Source organism: Oncorhynchus keta, chromosome 5, assembly GCF_023373465.1.
Source record: "Oncorhynchus keta strain PuntledgeMale-10-30-2019 chromosome 5, Oket_V2, whole genome shotgun sequence".
NCBI lineage: Eukaryota > Metazoa > Chordata > Actinopteri > Salmoniformes > Salmonidae > Oncorhynchus > Oncorhynchus keta.
Genome location: NC_068425.1, coordinates 21953735 through 21973093, shown reverse-complemented (window position 1 = coordinate 21973093; position 19359 = coordinate 21953735). Strand labels below are relative to the sequence as shown.

The 19359-nt window shown below is 41.2% G+C and overlaps 1 protein-coding gene across 1 annotated transcript; it reads right to left on the bottom strand.

Annotated features, from left to right (window-relative positions):
- Window positions 1–3169: 3169 nt before the first annotated feature.
- LOC127929942 (uncharacterized) lies at window positions 3170–17730 on the bottom strand. The gene is made up of 8 exons (XM_052518317.1): window positions 17662–17730; window positions 12447–12835; window positions 11513–11630; window positions 10188–10616; window positions 8981–9370; window positions 7227–8317; window positions 6281–6370; window positions 3170–3193 (listed from the first exon to the last, which is right to left on the bottom strand). The coding sequence occupies exons 2-8, from the start codon at window positions 12456–12458 to the stop codon at window positions 3170–3172; spliced, it is 2154 nt and encodes a 717-aa protein (XP_052374277.1). The 5' UTR covers window positions 12459–12835; window positions 17662–17730.
- Between the last annotated feature and the right edge of the window lie 1629 nt (window positions 17731–19359).

Genomic DNA, 19359 nt, shown 5'->3' with positions numbered 1-19359 from the left:
GAGGGAGATACCACAACAAAAACAACAGAGGGAGATACCACAACAGAAACAACAGATGGAGATGAAACAACAGAAGGAGATACCACAACAGAAACAACAGAGGAGATACCACAACAGAAACAACAGAGGGAGATGAAACAACAGAGGGAGATACCACAACAGAAACAACAGAGGGAGATGAAACAACAGAGGAGATGAAACAACAGAGGGAGATACCACAACAGAAACAACAGAGGGAGATGAAACAACAGAGGGAGATGAAACAACAGAGGGAGATACCACAACAGAAACAACAGAGGGAGATGAAACAACAGAGGGAGATACCACAACAGAAACAACAGAGGAGATGAAACAACAGAGGGAGATACCACAACAGAGGGAGATGAAACAACAGAGGTAGATACCACAACAGAAACAACAGAGGGAGATGAAACAACAGAGGAGATGAAACAACAGAGGGAGATACCACAACAGAAACAACAGAGGGAGATGAAACAACAGAGGGAGATACCACAACAACAGAGGGAATGAAACAACAGAGGGAACAACAGAGATGAAACAACAGAGGGAGATGAAACAACAGAGTGGGTAGATACCACATGACTGTAAGTCGCTTTGGATAAAAGCGTCTGCTAAATGGCATATATTATTATTATTATTAGATGAAACAACAGAGGGAGATACCAACAGAAACAACAGAGGGAGATACCACAACAGAAATAACAGAGGGAGATGAAACAACAGAGGAGATACCACAACAGAAACAACAGAGGGAGATGAAACAACAGAGGGAGATGAAACAACAGAGGAGATACCACAACAGAGGGAGATACCACAACAGAAACAACAGAGGGAGATGAAACAACAGAGGGAGATACCACAACAGAAACAACAGAGGGAGATGAAACAACAGAGGGAGATGAAACAACAGAGGGAGATACCACAACAGAAACAACAGAGGGAGATGAAACAACGAAACAACAGTGGAAGATACCACAACAGAAACAACAGAGGGAGATACCACAACATAAACAACAGAGGGAGATACAACAACAGAAACAACAGAGGGGGATGAAACAACAGAGGGAGATACCACAACAGAAACAACAGAGGGAGATGAAACAACAGAGGGAGATACCACAACAGAGGGAGATACCACAACAGAAACAACAGAGGGAGATGAAACAACAGAGGGAGATACCACAACAGAAACAACAGAGGGAGATGAAACAACAGAGGAGATACCACAACAGAAACAACAGAGGGAGATGAAACAACGAAACAACAGTGGGAGATACCACAACAGAAACAACAGAGGAGATACCACAACATAAACAACAGAGGGAGATACAACAACAGAAACAACAGAGGGAGATGAAACAACAGAGGAGATACCACAACAGAGGGAGATACCACAACAGAAACAACAGAGGGAGATGAAACAACAGAGGGAGATACCACAACAGAAATAACAGAGGGAGATGAAACAACAGAGGGAGATACCACAACAGAAACAACAGAGGGAGATGAAACAACAGAGGAGATGAAACAACAGAGGGAGATACCACAACAGAGGGAGATACACAACAGAAACAACAGAGGGAGATGAAACAACAGAGGGAGATACCACAACAGAAACAACAGAGGGAGATGAAACAACAGAGGGAGATGAAACAACAGAGGGAGATACCACAACAGAAACAACAGAGGGAGATGAAACAACGAAACAACAGTGGGAGATACCACAACAGAAACAACAGAGGGAGATACCACAACATAAACAACAGAGGGAGATACAACAACAGAAACAACAGAGGGAGATGAAACAACAGAGGGAGATACCACAACAGAAACAACAGAGGGAGATACCACAACATAAACAACAGAGGGAGATACCACAACAGAAACAACAGAGGGAGATGCAACAACAGAAACAACAGAGGAGATACCACAACAGAAACAACAGAGGGAGATACCACAACAGAAACAACAGAGGGAGACGAAACAACAGTGGGAGATACCACAACAGAAACAACAGAGGGAGATACCACAACATAAACAACAGAGGGAGATACAACAACAGAAACAACAGAGGAGATGAAACGACAGAGGGAGATGAAAAAACAGAGGGAGATACTACAACAGAAACAACAGAGGGAGATACCACAACAGAAACAACAGAGGAGATACCACAACAGAAACAACAGAGGGAGATGAAACAACAGAGGGAGATACCACAACAGAAACAACAGAGGGAGACTAAAAAACAGAGGGAGATACCACAACAGAAATAACAGAGGGAGATGAAACAACAGAGGGAGATGAAACAACAGAGGGAGATTAAACAACAGAGGGAGATACCACAACAGAAACAACAGAGGGAGATACCACAACAGAAACAACAGAGGGAGATGAAACAACAGAGGGAGATGAAACAACAGAGGGAGATACCACAACAGAAACAACAGAGGGAGATGAAACAACAGAGGGAGATACCACAACAGAAACAACAGAGGGAGATACCACAACAGAAACAACAGAGGGAGATGAAACAACAGAGGGAGATACCACAACAGAAACAACAGAGGGAGATGAAACAACAGAGGGAGATGAAACAACAGAGGGAGATACCACAACAGAAACAACAGAGGGAGATGAAACAACAGAGGGAGATACCACAACAGAAACAACAGAGGAGATACCACAACAGAAACAACAGAGGGAGATGAAACAACAGAAACAACAGAGGGAGATGAAACAACAGAGGGAGATGAAACCAGAGGGAGATACAACAGAAACAACAGAGGGAGATGAAACAACAGAGGGAGATACCACAACAGAAACAACAGAGGGAGACAACAGAAACAACAGAGGGATGATACCACAACAGAAACAACAGAGGGAGATGAAACAACAGAAACAACAGAGGGAGATGAAACAACAGAGGAGATACCACAACAGAAACAACAGAGGGAGATGAAACAACAGAAACAACAGAGTGAGATACCACAACAGAAACAAAAGGAACCAAAGCGCTTTTCTGTTATCTTATTGTAGACTGAGGGAAAAAATGTTTTTACCAGCAGGTCGTTTTGATGATGGATTTGTGTGTGTGTGTGTTGTGTGTGTGTGTGTGGGGGGATTGGGATGGCTTGAGAATCTCCGGTCCCTAGGGGTCTTCTACATTGACAAACTACGAACATACACACACACGTGCATGCATGTGCACACACTCACACACACACACGAGTAACAAAAAAATCTGTTTAGCATTGGAGCCGATTGAGGCAGGGCACAACATCAATTATGTGTTTTTCAGCTGAGGTCTGGTGACAGCGTTTTTTTTTTTTTGAGAGTGGCGAGCACGCGGCCTAATGAGGAAAGAGCTTGCCTCACTACAGAGTGACCATGCGCCAGGATCAACCTGGTGCCTGTGTGTGTGTGTGTGTGTGTGTGTGTGTGTGTGTGTGTGTGTGTGTGTGTGTGTGTGTGTGTGTGTGTGTGTGTGTGTGTGTGTGTGTGTGTGTGTGTGTGTGTGTGTGTGTGTGTGTGTGTGTGCGTGCGTGTGAGACTGTGTGAGACTGTGTGAGACTGTGTGGTGTTCCTCCAGGCTGCGGCTGGAAGGTATAGAGATAGTGAATATGACAGGGAAGAGGGTGTTGGGGAGCAGGGGGATCACTGAACTCATATTAGTCTGGAGTCAGAGTTGAGACACCCAGTGAAAGGTCCTTTACGTAATCAATGTTAAACTGTGTTCTATTGTGATGATTAATATTAGTTTATTGGTCTGCGCCCCTTTGTCTTCACACTGGGGAAGCAGCTTGCCCGGCTTGAATAGGTCACTACATTAGCCAATCAATATGCAGTGGCGTAGTCCTATTTCTTTAGGTGAGGGAGCTCAAAATGTAAATGACTTCATCATTTCCTTACCGCCAGATGAATACATAATTCTAGATAATATAATTCTACACTAAAGAAATATAGAAGCAACATTCAATTTCAAATATTTAACTGAATTGTAGTTCAAATAAGGAAATCAGCTCATTGAAATATGTTCATTAGGCCCTAATCTATGGATTTTGGCCCACCCACCCATTGGGGAGCCTGGCCAAGTCAATCAGAAATATTGTTTTTCTTTACTACAGTCATACATGGATGTATTATGCTCACTAACAGGGATGTAAACAAATTTGTGCTCAACATTTGAACTTTTTGTGTGTACAGAACATTTCTGGGATCTTTTATTTCAGCTCATGAAACATGGGACCAACACTTTACATGTTTCGTTCAGTATAGTTAGACTATTGCAGATCTGGAAAAATGATCCACCTACCATTGTTACTATGAATGGTGGATAGGGGGCAGGATAGACACTTAGACTGGTAGACTATACTGACCTGCGGGATAGTAAAAGTTAGCACACGGAAAAGCGTAGTGCATAAGGGAAGTACTTAAACACCTGATATAGAGTATGTGGATGCAAGCACATGAGGAAATGTGGCTAGGGTGGAAGACATTATATAGTAAAACCTGCAAAAGAGAATGTAAACTGAGGAAAAACACACTAACCTCCCCTGTCCCCAATAAAAAACCACACAACCATCCCCACAGCAAAAACAAGTGTGACAATTTTGGTCCCCAGTAAATAGCGATCTGTCCCTTAAGCAGTGGTCTCAGCTCACGTGGCACATGTTCTCTCCTACTGTGAACAATGTCCCCAAAGTCATTGATGGTGGCGGCGCACAGGAGGGAGAAGAATTGGCACAGGATGCAAATGTCTTCTTCCCCGAATCCCAGAGGAAGATCCTCTGGCCAGCTTGGTCCGCTGTGGACGTGCCTCTTAAAGCTTCTCATGGTGTTTATGATAGGAACTGCTAGTGATTATTTTTCAACGTTCTGATTGGCCAAAGTGGTCACGCCTCTGACAGGCTTTCGCAGTGCACACACATAGCTTAGAGTTCTTCATCATTCTCGCCACTGACAGAAAAAAGACGGGGAAGAAACTACCATTTACATCTGGGCTGCTACACATAGACTATTTATTTTGTTTAACATTCTATGATTTTCATAGCATTTTAGTGGTCATTAAATATCATTGATTTATAATTTATCAGAATACATTTTCCAGAAGTAGTTCTACCAGCACCGTGTATTCTCAAATTGAAAAACGTTGAGAGAGTGCTGCTCCCCCGCGTTCCGGCAACATTACAACCCTGTCAATACGCCAGGATATCTGTTTGGAAAAAGGACCGAGGCGAGCTGCTGTTCCTTGGGAGAGAATTCTAAATGTCTGTGGCCAAACATCTGCATCACTAATACAGAGATATACAGTATGCTATACTTGTACGTTACATTTAGACTAGGGGGAGCACTCTATTTTTCATATTCATACATCATTAATATTCACATTTCTTTTATTCAGAAATGTGTGTTAAATCTCTATATTTTCAATTTCACCTCTTCTTAAATCTTACTTGATTTGCATGTATCATGGTGAATTTCCAATTCCTGTGGGATTGTTGATGTGTGTGTGTGTGTGTGTGTGTGTGTGGGAAGATAATGCGAGTATATCATGCAGCAACATTTTGGACCCGAACCATAATTTTATTTAGACAGAACAAAATGTGCAGACATTTTTGGAACTAGATGACATGGTTGAAAATGTTCCTTTCATCTGAAGCACTGGTCCAGCACATCAGTCCTCCAGTATCATCCGCCCAATCACATTTGTGAAAATTCCAATGCTGGTGTGCATCTGACTGATACTGTGTCCATTTGTGCACCAGGTTGGATTTAGGCATAACACGTCATTTTCCACACCATTTTGTCTGAAAAGTCGATTACTCTGCCTCTGCAGCCATGGATGTGTCTGGATTGAACATTTATTCTGCATGCTGCCAATAAAAGTCATAGAGGCCGGCTTCCATCAGTGTAATGATATTTCAGCCCCAGTATTAGTTCAGCACTGTTTTACACAGCAGTTTCTGCTCAATTAAAAATAGTCCATATTTAAATGCAAAGAAAATCAGTCGCCTGGCGATCCGTGTGCATTCAGATATGCTGCAGAATGGTTAAGTTATGAAGTTTGAAATTGAGTTTTTAAGCACCCCAATGCTCCACGCCTTTAGAGTTAGTTAGAAGAAGGGGGACCGTTCGTTTGTAGCTGTGAAATGTTCCTTTGACGTTATTGATGTAGAATAGATTAACCTTTAAAAAGGTAAGTAAGTGAAATGTGAAATAATTCATTGAGAGTCAGCCATGTAGCAAATGTGATTTTCACCAGCAGAAAGACCTGGTAGAACATTACCCACAAACACAGAGGAAAAAAGACCTGGTAGACCATTACCCACAAACACAGAGGAAAAAAGACCTGGTAGAACATTACCCACAAACACAGAGGAAAAAAGACCTGGTAGAACATTACCCACAAACACAGAGGAAAAAAGACCTGGTAGACCATTACCCACAAACACAGAGAAAAAAAGACCTGGTAGAACATTACCCACAAACACAGAGGAAAAAAGACCTGGTAGACCATTACCCACAAACACAGAGGAAAAAGACTTGGTAGAACATTACCCACAAACACAGAGGAAAAAAGACTTGGTAGAACATTACCCACAAACACAGAGGAAAAAAGATTTGGTAGAACATTACCCACAAACACAGAGGAAAAAAGACTTGGTAGAACATTACCCACAAACACAGAGGAAAAAAGACCTGGTAGAACATTACCCACAAACACAGAGGAAAAAAGAACTGGTAGAACATTACCCACAAACACAGAGGAAAAAAGACCTGGTAGACCATTACCCACAAACACAGAGGAAAAAAGACCTGGTAGACCATTACCCACAAACACAGAGGAAAAAGACTTGGTAGAACATTACCCACAAACACAGAGGAAAAAAGACTTGGTAGAACATTACCCACAAACACAGAGGAAAAAAGATTTGGTAGAACATTACCCACAAACACAGAGGAAAAAAGACTTGGTAGAACATTACCCACAAACACAGAGGAAAAAAGACCTGGTAGAACATTACCCACAAACACAGAGGAAAAAAGAACTGGTAGAACATTACCCACAAACACAGAGGAAAAAAGATTTGGTAGAACATTACCCACAAACACAGAGGAAAAAAGACCTGGTAGAACATTACCCACAAACACAGAGGAAAAAAGACCTGGTAGAACATTACCCACAAACACAGAGGAAAAAAGACCTGGTAGAACATTACCCACAAACACAGAGGAAAAAGACTTGGTAGAACATTACCCACAAACACAGAGGAAAAAAGACTTGGTAGAACATTACCCACAAACACAGAGGAAAAAAGATTTGGTAGAACATTACCCACAAACACAGAGGAAAAAAGACTTGGTAGAACATTACCCACAAACACAGAGGAAAAAAGACCTGGTAGACCATTACCCACAAACACAGAGGAAAAAAGACCTGGTAGAACATTACCCACAAACACAGAGGAAAAAAGACCTGGTAGAACATTACCCACAAACACAGAGGAAAAAAGACCTGGTAGAACATTACCCACAAACACAGAGGAAAAAAGACTTGGTAGAACATTACCCACAAACACAGAGGAAAAAAGACCTGGTAGAACATTACCCACAAACACAGAGGAAAAAAGACCTGGTAGACCATTACCCACAAACACAGAGGAAAAAAGACCTGGTAGAACATTACCCACAAACACAGAGGAAAAAAGACCTGGTAGAACATTACCCACAAACACAGAGGAAAAAAGACCTGGTAGACCATTACCCACAAACACAGAGGAAAAAAGACCTGGTAGAACATTACCCACAAACACAGAGGAAAAAAGACCTGGTAGAACATTACCCACAAACACAGAGGAAAAAAGACCTGGTAGAACATTACCCACAAACACAGAGGAAAAAAGACCTGGTAGACCATTACCCACAAACACAGAGGAAAAAAGACCTGGTAGAACATTACCCACAAACACAGAGGAAAAAAGACCTGGTAGAACATTACCCACAAACACAGAGGAAAAAAGACCTGGTAGAACATTACCCACAAACACAGAGGAAAAAAGACTTGGTAGAACATTACCCACAAACACAGAGGAAAAAAGACCTGGTAGAACATTACCCACAAACACAGAGGAAAAAAGACCTGGTAGACCATTACCCACAAACACAGAGGAAAAAAGACCTGATAGAACATTACCCACAAACACAGAGGAAAAAAGACCTGGTAGAACATTACCCACAAACACAGAGGAAAAAAGACCTGGTAGAACATTACCCACAAACACAGAGGGAAAAAGACCTGGTAGAACGTTACCCACAAACACAGAGGAAAAAAGACCTGGTAGAACATTACCCACAAACACAGAGGAAAAAAGACCTGGTAGAACATTACCCACAAACACAGAGGAAAAAAGACCTGGTAGACCATTACCCACAAACACAGAGGAAAAAAGACTTGGTAGAACATTACCCACAAACACAGAGGAAAAAAGACCTGGTAGAACATTACCCACAAACACAGAGGAAAAAAGACCTGGTAGAACATTACCCACAAACACAGAGGAAAAAAGACCTGGTAGACCATTACCCACAAACACAGAGGAAAAAAGACCTGGTAGAACATTACCCACAAACACAGAGGAAAAAATACCTGGTAGAACATTACCCACAAACACAGAGGAAAAAAGACCTGGTAGAACATTACCCACAAACACAGAGGAAAAAAGACCTGGTAGAACATTACCCACAAACACAGAGGAAAAAAGACCTGGTAGAACATTACCCACAAACACAGAGGAAAAAAGACCTGGTAGACCATTACCCACAAACACAGAGGAAAAAAGACCTGATAGAACATTACCCACAAACACAGAGGAAAAAAGACCTGGTAGAACATTACCCACAAACACAGAGGAAAAAAGACCTGGTAGAACATTATCCACAAACACAGAGGGAAAAAGACCTGGTAGAACATTACCCACAAACACAGAGGAAAAAAGACCTGGTAGAACATTACCCACAAACACAGAGGAAAAAAGACCTGGTAGAACATTACCCACAAACACAGAGGAAAAAAGACCTGGTAGAACATTACCCACAAACACAGAGGAAAAAAGACTTGGTAGAACATTACCCACAAACACAGAGGAAAAAAGACTTGGTAGAACATTACCCACAAACACAAAGGAAAAAAGACCTGGTAGAACATTACCCACAAACACAGAGGAAAAAAGACCTGGTAGAACATTACCCACAAACACAGAGGAAAAAAGACCTGGTAGAACATTACCCACAAACACAGAGGAAAAAAGACTTGGTAGAACATTACCCACAAACACAGAGGAAAAAAGACCTGGTAGAACATTACCCAGAAACACAGAGGAAAAAAGACCTGGTAGAACATTACCCACAAACACAGAGGAAAAAAGACCTGGTAGAACATTACCCACAAACACAGAGGAAAAAAGACCTGGTAGAACATTACCCACAAACACAGAGGAAAAAAGACTTGGTAAACATTACCCACAAACACAGAGGAAAAAAGACTTGGTAGAACATTACCCACAAACACAGAGGAAAAAAGACCTGGTAGAACATTACCCACAAACACAGAGGAAAAAAGACCTGGTAGAACATTACCCACAAACACAGAGGAAAAAAGACTTGGTAGAACATTACCCACAAACACAGAGGAAAAAGACCTGGTAGAACATTACCCACAAACACAGAGGAAAAAAGACCTGGTAGAACATTACCCACAAACACAGAGGAAAAAAGACCTGGTAGAACATTACCCACAAACACAGAGGAAAAAAGACCTGGTAGAACATTACCCACAAACACAGAGGAAAAAAGACTTGGTAGAACATTACCCACAAACACAGAGGAAAAAAGACCTGGTAGAACATTACCCACAAACACAGAGGAAAAAAGACTTGGTAGAACATTACCCACAAACACAGAGGAAAAAAGACTTGGTAGAACATTACCCACAAACACAGAGGAAAAAATACCTGGTAGAACATTACCCACAAACACAGAGGAAAAAAGACTTGGTAGAACATTACCCACAAACACAGAGGAAAAAAGACCTGGTAGAACATTACCCACAAACACAGAGGAAAAAAGACTTGGTAGAACATTACCCACAAACACAGAGGAAAAAAGACCTGGTAGAACATTACCCACAAACACAGAGGAAAAAAGACCTGGTAGAACATTACCCACAAACACAGAGGAAAAAAGACCTGGTAGAACATTACCCACAAACACAGAGGAAAAAAGACCTGGTAGAACATTACCCACAAACACAGAGGAAAAAAGACTTGGTAGAACATTACCCACAAACACAGAGGAAAAAAGACCTGTTAGAACATTACCCACAAACACAGAGGAAAAAAGACCTGGTAGAACATTACCCACAAACACAGAGGAAAAAAGACCTGGTAGAACATTACCCACAAACACAGAGGGAAAAAGACCTGGTAGAACATTACCCACAAACACAGAGGAAAAAAGACCTGGTACAACATTACCCACAAACACAGAGGAAAAAAGACTTGGTAGAACATTACCCACAAACACAGAGGAAAAAAGACCTGTTAGAACATTACCCACAAACACAGAGGAAAAAAGACCTGGTAGAACATTACCCACAAACACAGAGGAAAAAAGACCTGGTAGAACATTACCCACAAACACAGAGGGAAAAAGACCTGGTAGAACATTACCCACAAACACAGAGGAAAAAAGACCTGGTACAACATTACCCACAAACACAGAGGAAAAAAGACTTGGTAGAACATTACCCACAAACACAGAGGAAAAAAGACCTGGTAGAACATTACCCACAAACACAGAGGAAAAAAGACCTGGTAGAACATTACCCACGAACACAGAGGAAAAAAGTCCTGGTAGAACATTACCCACAAACACAGAGGAAAAAAGACCTGGTAGAACATTACCCACAAACACAGAGGAAAAAAGACCTGGTACAACATTACCCACAAACACAGAGGAAAAAAGACTTGGTAGAACATTACCCACAAACACAGAGGAAAAAAGACCTGGTAGAACATTACCCACAAACACAGAGGAAAAAAGACCTGGTAGAACATTACCCACAAACACAGAGGAAAAAGACCTGGTAGAACATTACCCACAAACACAGAGGAAAAAAGACTTGGTAGAACATTACCCACAAACACAGAGGAAAAAAGACCTGGTAGAACATTACCCACAAACACAGAGGAAAAAAGACTTGGTAGAACATTACCCACAAACACAGAGGAAAAAAGACTTGGTAGAACATTACCCACGAACACAGAGGAAAAAAGACCTGGTAGAACATTACCCACAAACACAGAGGAAAAAAGACCTGGTAGAACATTACCCACAAACACAGAGGAAAAAAGACCTGGTACAACATTACCCACAAACACAGAGGAAAAAAGACTTGGTAGAACATTACCCACAAACACAGAGGAAAAAAGACCTGGTAGAACATTACCCACAAACACAGAGGAAAAAAGACCTGGTAGAACATTACCCACAAACACAGAGGAAAAAAGACCTGGTAGAACATTACCCACAAACACAGAGGAAAAAAAGACCTGGTAGAACATTACCCACAAACACAGAGGAAAAAAGACCTGGTAGAACATTACCCATGAACACAGAGGAAAAAAGTCCTGGTAGAACATTACCCACGAACACAGAGGAAAAAAGACCTGGTAGAACATTACCCACAAACACAGAGGAAAAAAGACCTGGTAGAACATTACCCACAAACACAGAGGAAAAAAGACTTGGTAGAACATTACCCACAAACACAGAGGAAAAAAGACCTGGTAGAACATTACCCACAAACACAGAGGAAAAAAGACCTGGTAGAAAACCCACAAACACAGAGGAAAAAAGACCTGGTAGAACATTACCCACGAACACAGAGGAAAAAAGACTTGGTAGAACATTACCCACAAACACAGAGGAAAAAAGACCTGGTAGAACATTACCCACAAACACAGAGGAAAAAAGACTTGGTAGAACATTACCCACAAACACAGAGGAAAAAAGACTTGGTAGAACATTACCCACAAACACAGAGGAAAAAAGACCTGGTAGAACATTACCCACAAACACAGAGGAAAAAAGACCTGGTAGAACATTACCCACAAACACAGAGGAAAAAAGACCTGGTAGAACATTACCCACAAACACAGAGGAAAAAAGACTTGGTAGAACATTACCCACAAACACAGAGGAAAAAAGACCTGGTAGAACATTACCCACAAACACAGAGGAAAAAAGACCTGGTAGAACATTACCCACAAACACAGAGGAAAAAAGACCTGGTAGAACATTACCCACAAACACAGAGGAAAAAAGACCTGGTAGAACATTACCCACAAACACAGAGGAAAAAAGACTTGGTAGAACATTACCCACAAACACAGAGGAAAAAAGACCTGTTAGAACATTACCCACAAACACAGAGGAAAAAAGACCTGGTAGAACATTACCCACAAACACAGAGGAAAAAAGACCTGGTAGAACATTACCCACAAACACAGAGGGAAAAAGACCTGGTAGAACATTACCCACAAACACAGAGGAAAAAAGACCTGGTAGAACATTACCCACAAACACAGAGGAAAAAGACCTGGTAGAACATTACCCACAAACACAGAGGAAAAAAGACCTGGTAGAACATTACCCACAAACACAGAGGAAAAAAGACCTGGTACAACATTACCCACAAACACAGAGGAAAAAAGACTTGGTAGAACATTACCCACAAACACAGAGGAAAAAAGACCTGGTAGAACATTACCCACAAACACAGAGGAAAAAAAGACCTGGTAGAACATTACCCATGAACACAGAGGAAAAAAGTCCTGGTAGAACATTACCCACGAACACAGAGGAAAAAAGACCTGGTAGAACATTACCCACAAACACAGAGGAAAAAAGACCTGGTACAACATTACCCACAAACACAGAGGAAAAAAGACTTGGTAGAACATTACCCACAAACACAGAGGAAAAAAGACCTGGTAGAACATTACCCACAAACACAGAGGAAAAAAGACCTGGTAGAACATTACCCACAAACACAGAGGAAAAAAGACCTGGTTGAACATTACCCACAAACACAGAGGAAAAAGACCTGGTAGAACATTACCCACAAACACAGAGGAAAAAAGACCTGGTAGAACATTACCCACAAACACAGAGGAAAAAAGACCTGGTAGAACATTACCCACAAACACAGAGGAAAAAAGACCTGGTACAACATTACCCACGAACACAGAGGAAAAAAGACCTGGTAGACCATTACCCACGAACACAGAGGAAAAAAGACCTGTTAGAACATTACCCACAAACACAGAGGAAAAAAGACCTGGTAGAACATTACCCACAAACACAGAGGAAAAAAGACCTGGTAGAACATTACCCACAAACACAGAGGAAAAAAGACCTGGTAGAACATTACCCACAAACACAGAGGAAAAAAGACCTGGTAGAACATTACCCACAAACACAGAGGAAAAAAGACTTGGTAGAACATTACCCACAAACACAGAGGAAAAAAGACCTGGTAGAACATTACCCACAAACACAGAGGAAAAAAGACCTGGTATTACCCACAAACACAGAGGAAAAAAGACCTGGTAGAACATTACCCACAAACACAGAGGAAAAAAGACCTGGTAGAACATTACCCACAAACACAGAGGAAAAAAGACCTGGTAGAACATTACCCACAAACACAGAGGAAAAAAGACTTGGTAGAACATTACCCACAAACACAGAGGAAAAAAGACCTGGTAGAACATTACCCACAAACACAGAGGAAAAAAGACTTGGTAGAACATTACCCACAACACAGAGGAAAAAAGACCTGGTAGAACATTACCCACAAACACAGAGGAAAAAAGACCTGGTAGAACATTACCCACAAACACAGAGGAAAAAAGACCTGGTACAACATTACCCACAAACACAGAGGAAAAAAGACCTGGTACAACATTACCCACGAACACAGAGGAAAAAAGACCTGGTAGACCATTACCCACGAACACAGAGGAAAAAAGACCTGTTAGAACATTACCCACAAACACAGAGGAAAAAAGACCTGGTAGAACATTACCCACAAACACAGAGGAAAAAAGACCTGGTAGAACATTACCCACAAACACAGAGGAAAAAAGACCTGGTAGAACATTACCCACAAACACAGAGGAAAAAAGACCTGGTACAACATTACCCACAAACACAGAGGAAAAAAGACTTGGTAGAACATTACCCACAAACACAGAGGAAAAAAAAGACCTGGTAGAACATTACCCACAAACACAGAGGAAAAAAGACCTGGTAGAACATTACCCACAAACACAGAGGAAAAAAGACCTGGTAGAACATTACCCAGAACACAGAGGAAAAAAGACCTGGTAGAACATTACCCACAAACACAGAGGAAAAAAGACCTGGTACAACATTACCCACAAACACAGAGGAAAAAAGACTTGGTAGAACATTACCCACAAACACAGAGGAAAAAAGACCTGGTAGAACATTACCCACAAACACAGAGGAAAAAAGACCTGGTAGAACATTACCCACAAACACAGAGGAAAAAAGACCTGGTAGAACATTACCCACAAACACAGAGGAAAAAAGACCTGGTAGAACATTACCCACGAACACAGAGGAAAAAGACCTGGTAGAACATTACCCACAAACACAGAGGAAAAAAGACCTGGTAGAACATTACCCACAAACACAGAGGAAAAAAGACCTGGTAGAACATTACCCACAAACACAGAGGAAAAAAGACCTGGTACAACATTACCCACAAACACAGAGGAAAAAAGACCTGGTACAACATTACCCACGACACAGAGGAAAAAAGACTTGGTAGAACATTACCCACAAACACAGAGGAAAAAAGACTTGGTAGAACATTACCCACAAACACAGAGGAAAAAAGATTTGGTAGAACATTACCCACAAACACAGAGGAAAAAAGACTTGGTAGACCATTACCCACGAACACAGAGGAAAAAAGACCTGGTAGAACATTACCCACAAACACAGAGGAAAAAGACTTGGTAGAACATTACCCACAAACACAGAGGAAAAAAGACTTGGTAGAACATTACCCACAAACACAGAGGAAAAAAGATTTGGTAGAACATTACCCACAAACACAGAGGAAAAAAGACTTGGTAGAACATTACCCACAAACACAGAGGAAAAAAGACCTGGTAGAACATTACCCACAAACACAGAGGAAAAAAGACCTGGTAGAACATTACCCACAAACACAGAGGAAAAAAGATTTGGTAGAACATTACCCACAAACACAGAGGAAAAAAGACCTGGTAGAACATTACCCACAAACACAGAGGAAAAAAGACCTGGTACAACATTACCCACAAACACAGAGGATAAAAGACCTGGTACAACATTACCCACGAACACAGAGGAAAAAAGACCTGGTAGACCATTACCCATGAACACAGAGGAAAAAAGACCTGTTAGAACATTACCCACAAACACAGAGGAAAAAAGACCTGGTAGAACATTACCCACAAACACAGAGGAAAAAAGACCTGGTAGAACATTACCCACAAACACAGAGGGAAAAAGACCTGGTAGAACATTACCCACAAACACAGAGGAAAAAAGACCTGGTACAACATTACCCACAAACACAGAGGAAAAAAGACTTGGTAGAACATTACCCACAAACACAGAGGAAAAAAGACCTGGTAGAACATTACCCACAAACACAGAGGAAAAAAGACCTGGTAGAACATTACCCACGAACACAGAGGAAAAAAGACCTGGTAGAACATTACCCACGAACACAGAGGAAAAAAGACCTGGTAGAACATTACCCACAAACACAGAGGAAAAAAGACCTGGTACAACATTACCCACAAACACAGAGGAAAAAAGACTTGGTAGAACATTACCCACAAACACAGAGGAAAAAAGACCTGGTAGAACATTACCCACAAACACAGAGGAAAAAAGACCTGGTAGAACATTACCCACGAACACAGAGGAAAAAAGACCTGGTAGAACATTACCCACGAACACAGAGGAAAAAAGACCTGGTAGAACATTACCCACAAACACAGAGGAAAAAAGACCTGGTAGAACATTACCCACAAACACAGAGGAAAAAAGACCTGGTACAACATTACCCACAAACACAGAGGAAAAAAGACCTGGTACAACATTACCCACGAACACAGAGGAAAAAAGACCTGGTAGACCATTACCCACGAACACAGAGGAAAAAAGACCTGGTAGAACATTACCCACAAACACAGAGGAAAAAAGACCTGGTAGAACATTACCCACAAACACAGAGGAAAAAAGACCTGGTAGACCATTACCCACAAACACAGAGAAAAAAAGACCTGGTAGAACATTACCCACAAACACAGAGGAAAAAAGACCTGGTAGACCATTACCCACAAACACAGAGGAAAAAGACTTGGTAGAACATTACCCACAAACACAGAGGAAAAAAGACTTGGTAGAACATTACCCACAAACACAGAGGAAAAAAGACCTGGTAGAACATTACCCACAAACACAGAGGAAAAAAGACCTGGTAGAACATTACCCACAAACACAGAGGAAAAAAGATTTGGTAGAACATTACCCACAAACACAGAGGAAAAAAGACTTGGTAGAACATTACCCACAAACACAGAGGAAAAAAGACTTGGTAGACCATTACCCACAAACACAGAGGAAAAAAGACCTGGTAGAACATTACCCACAAACACAGAGGAAAAAAGACCTGGTAGAATATTACCCACAAACACAGAGGAAAAAAGACCTGGTAGACCATTACCCACAAACACAGAGGAAAAAAGATCTGGTAGAACATTACCCACAAACACAGAGGAAAAAAGACCTGGTAGACCATTACCCACAAACAGAGGAAAAAAGACCTGATAGAACATTACCCACAAACACAGAGGAAAAAAGACCTGGTAGAACATTACCCACAAACACAGAGGAAAAAAGACCTGGTAGAACATTACCCACAAACACAGAGGGAAAAAGACCTGGTAGAACATTACCCACAAACACAGAGGAAAAAAGACCTGGTAGAACATTACCCACAAACACAGAGGAAAAAAGACTTGGTAGAACATTACCCACAAACACAGAGGAAAAAAGACCTGGTAGAACATTACCCACAAACACAGAGGAAAAAAGACCTGGTAGAACATTACCCACAAACACAGAGGAAAAAAAGACCTGGTAGAACATTACCCACAAACACAGAGGAAAAAAGACTTGGTAGAACATTACCCACAAACACAGAGGAAAAAAGACTTGGTAGAACATTACCCACAAACACAGAGGAAAAAAGACCTGGTAGAACATTACCCACAAACACAGAGGAAAAAAGACCTGGTAGAACATTACCCACAAACACAGAGGAAAAAAGACTTGGTAGAACATTACCCACAAACACAGAGGAAAAAAGACCTGGTAGAACATTACCCACAAACACAGAGGAAAAAAGACCTGGTAGAACATTACCCACAAACACAGAGGAAAAAAGACTTGGTAGAACATTACCCACAAACACAGAGGAAAAAAGACCTGGTAGAACATTACCCACAAACACAGAGGAAAAAAGACCTGGTAGAACATTACCCACGAACACAGAGGAAAAAAAAGACCTGGTAGAACATTACCCACGAACACAGAGGAAAAAAGACCTGGTAGAACATTACCCACAAACACAGAGGAAAAAAGACCTGGTAGAACATTACCCACAAACACAGAGGAAAAAAGACCTGGTACAACATTACCCACAAACACAGAGGAAAAAAGACCTGGTACAACATTACCCACGAACACAGAGGAAAAAAGACCTGGTAGACCATTACCCACGAACACAGAGGAAAAAAGACCTGGTAGAACATTACCCACAAACACAGAGGAAAAAAGACCTGGTAGAACATTACCCACAAACACAGAGGAAAAAAGACCTGGTAGACCATTACCCACAAACACAGAGAAAAAAGACCTGGTAGAACATTACCCACAAACACAGAGGAAAAAAGACCTGGTAGACCATTACCCACAAACAGAGGAAAAAAGACCTGATAGAACATTACCCACAAACACAGAGGAAAAAAGACCTGGTAGAACATTACCCACAAACACAGAGGAAAAAAGACCTGGTAGAACATTACCCACAAACACAGAGGAAAAAAGACCTGGTAGAACATTACCCACAAACACAGAGGAAAAAAGATTTGGTAGAACATTACCCACAAACACAGAGGAAAAAAGACTTGGTAGAACATTACCCACAAACACAGAGGAAAAAAGACTTGGTAGAACATTACCCACAAACACAGAGGAAAAAAGACCTGGTAGAACATTACCCACAAACACAGAGGAAAAAAGACCTGGTAGAATATTACCCACAAACACAGAGGAAAAAAGACCTGGTAGACCATTACCCACAAACACAGAGGAAAAAAGATCTGGTAGAACATTACCCACAAACACAGAGGAAAAAAGACCTGGTAGACCATTACCCACAAACAGAGGAAAAAAGACCTGATAGAACATTACCCACAAACACAGAGGAAAAAAGACCTGGTAGAACATTACCCACAAACACAGAGGAAAAAAGACCTGGTAGAACATTACCCACAAACACAGAGGGAAAAAGACCTGGTAGAACATTACCCACAAACACAGAGGAAAAAAGACCTGGTAGAACATTACCCACAAACACAGAGGAAAAAAGACTTGGTAGAACATTACCCACAAACACAGAGGAAAAAAGACCTGGTAGAACATTACCCACAAACACAGAGGAAAAAAGACCTGGTAGAACATTACCCACAAACACAGAGGAAAAAGACTTGGTAGAACATTACCCACAAACACAGAGGAAAAAAGACTTGGTAGAACATTACCCACAAACACAGAGGAAAAAAGACTTGGTAGAACATTACCCACAAACACAGAGGAAAAAAGACCTGGTAGAACATTACCCACAAACACAGAGGAAAAAAGACCTGGTAGAACATTACCCACAAACACAGAGGAAAAAAGACTTGGTAGAACATTACCCACAAACACAGAGGAAAAAAGACCTGGTAGAACATTACCCACAAACACAGAGGAAAAAAGACCTGGTAGAACATTACCCACAAACACAGAGGAAAAAAGACCTGGTAGAACATTACCCACAAACACAGAGGAAAAAAGACCTGGTAGAACATTACCCACAAACACAGAGGAAAAAAGACCTGGTAGAACATTACCCACAAACAC

Coding starts and splice junctions, on each gene's coding strand:
- LOC127929942 (XM_052518317.1), bottom strand. Junction 8,318..8,980: donor TGTGGGTAATGTTCTACCAG/GTCTTTTTCCCT, acceptor ACGTTCTACCAG/GTCTTTTTCCCTCTGTGTTT. Junction 6,371..7,226: donor TGTGGGTAATGTTCTACCAG/GTCTTTTTTCCT, acceptor ATGTTCTACCAG/GTCTTTTTTCCTCTGTGTTT.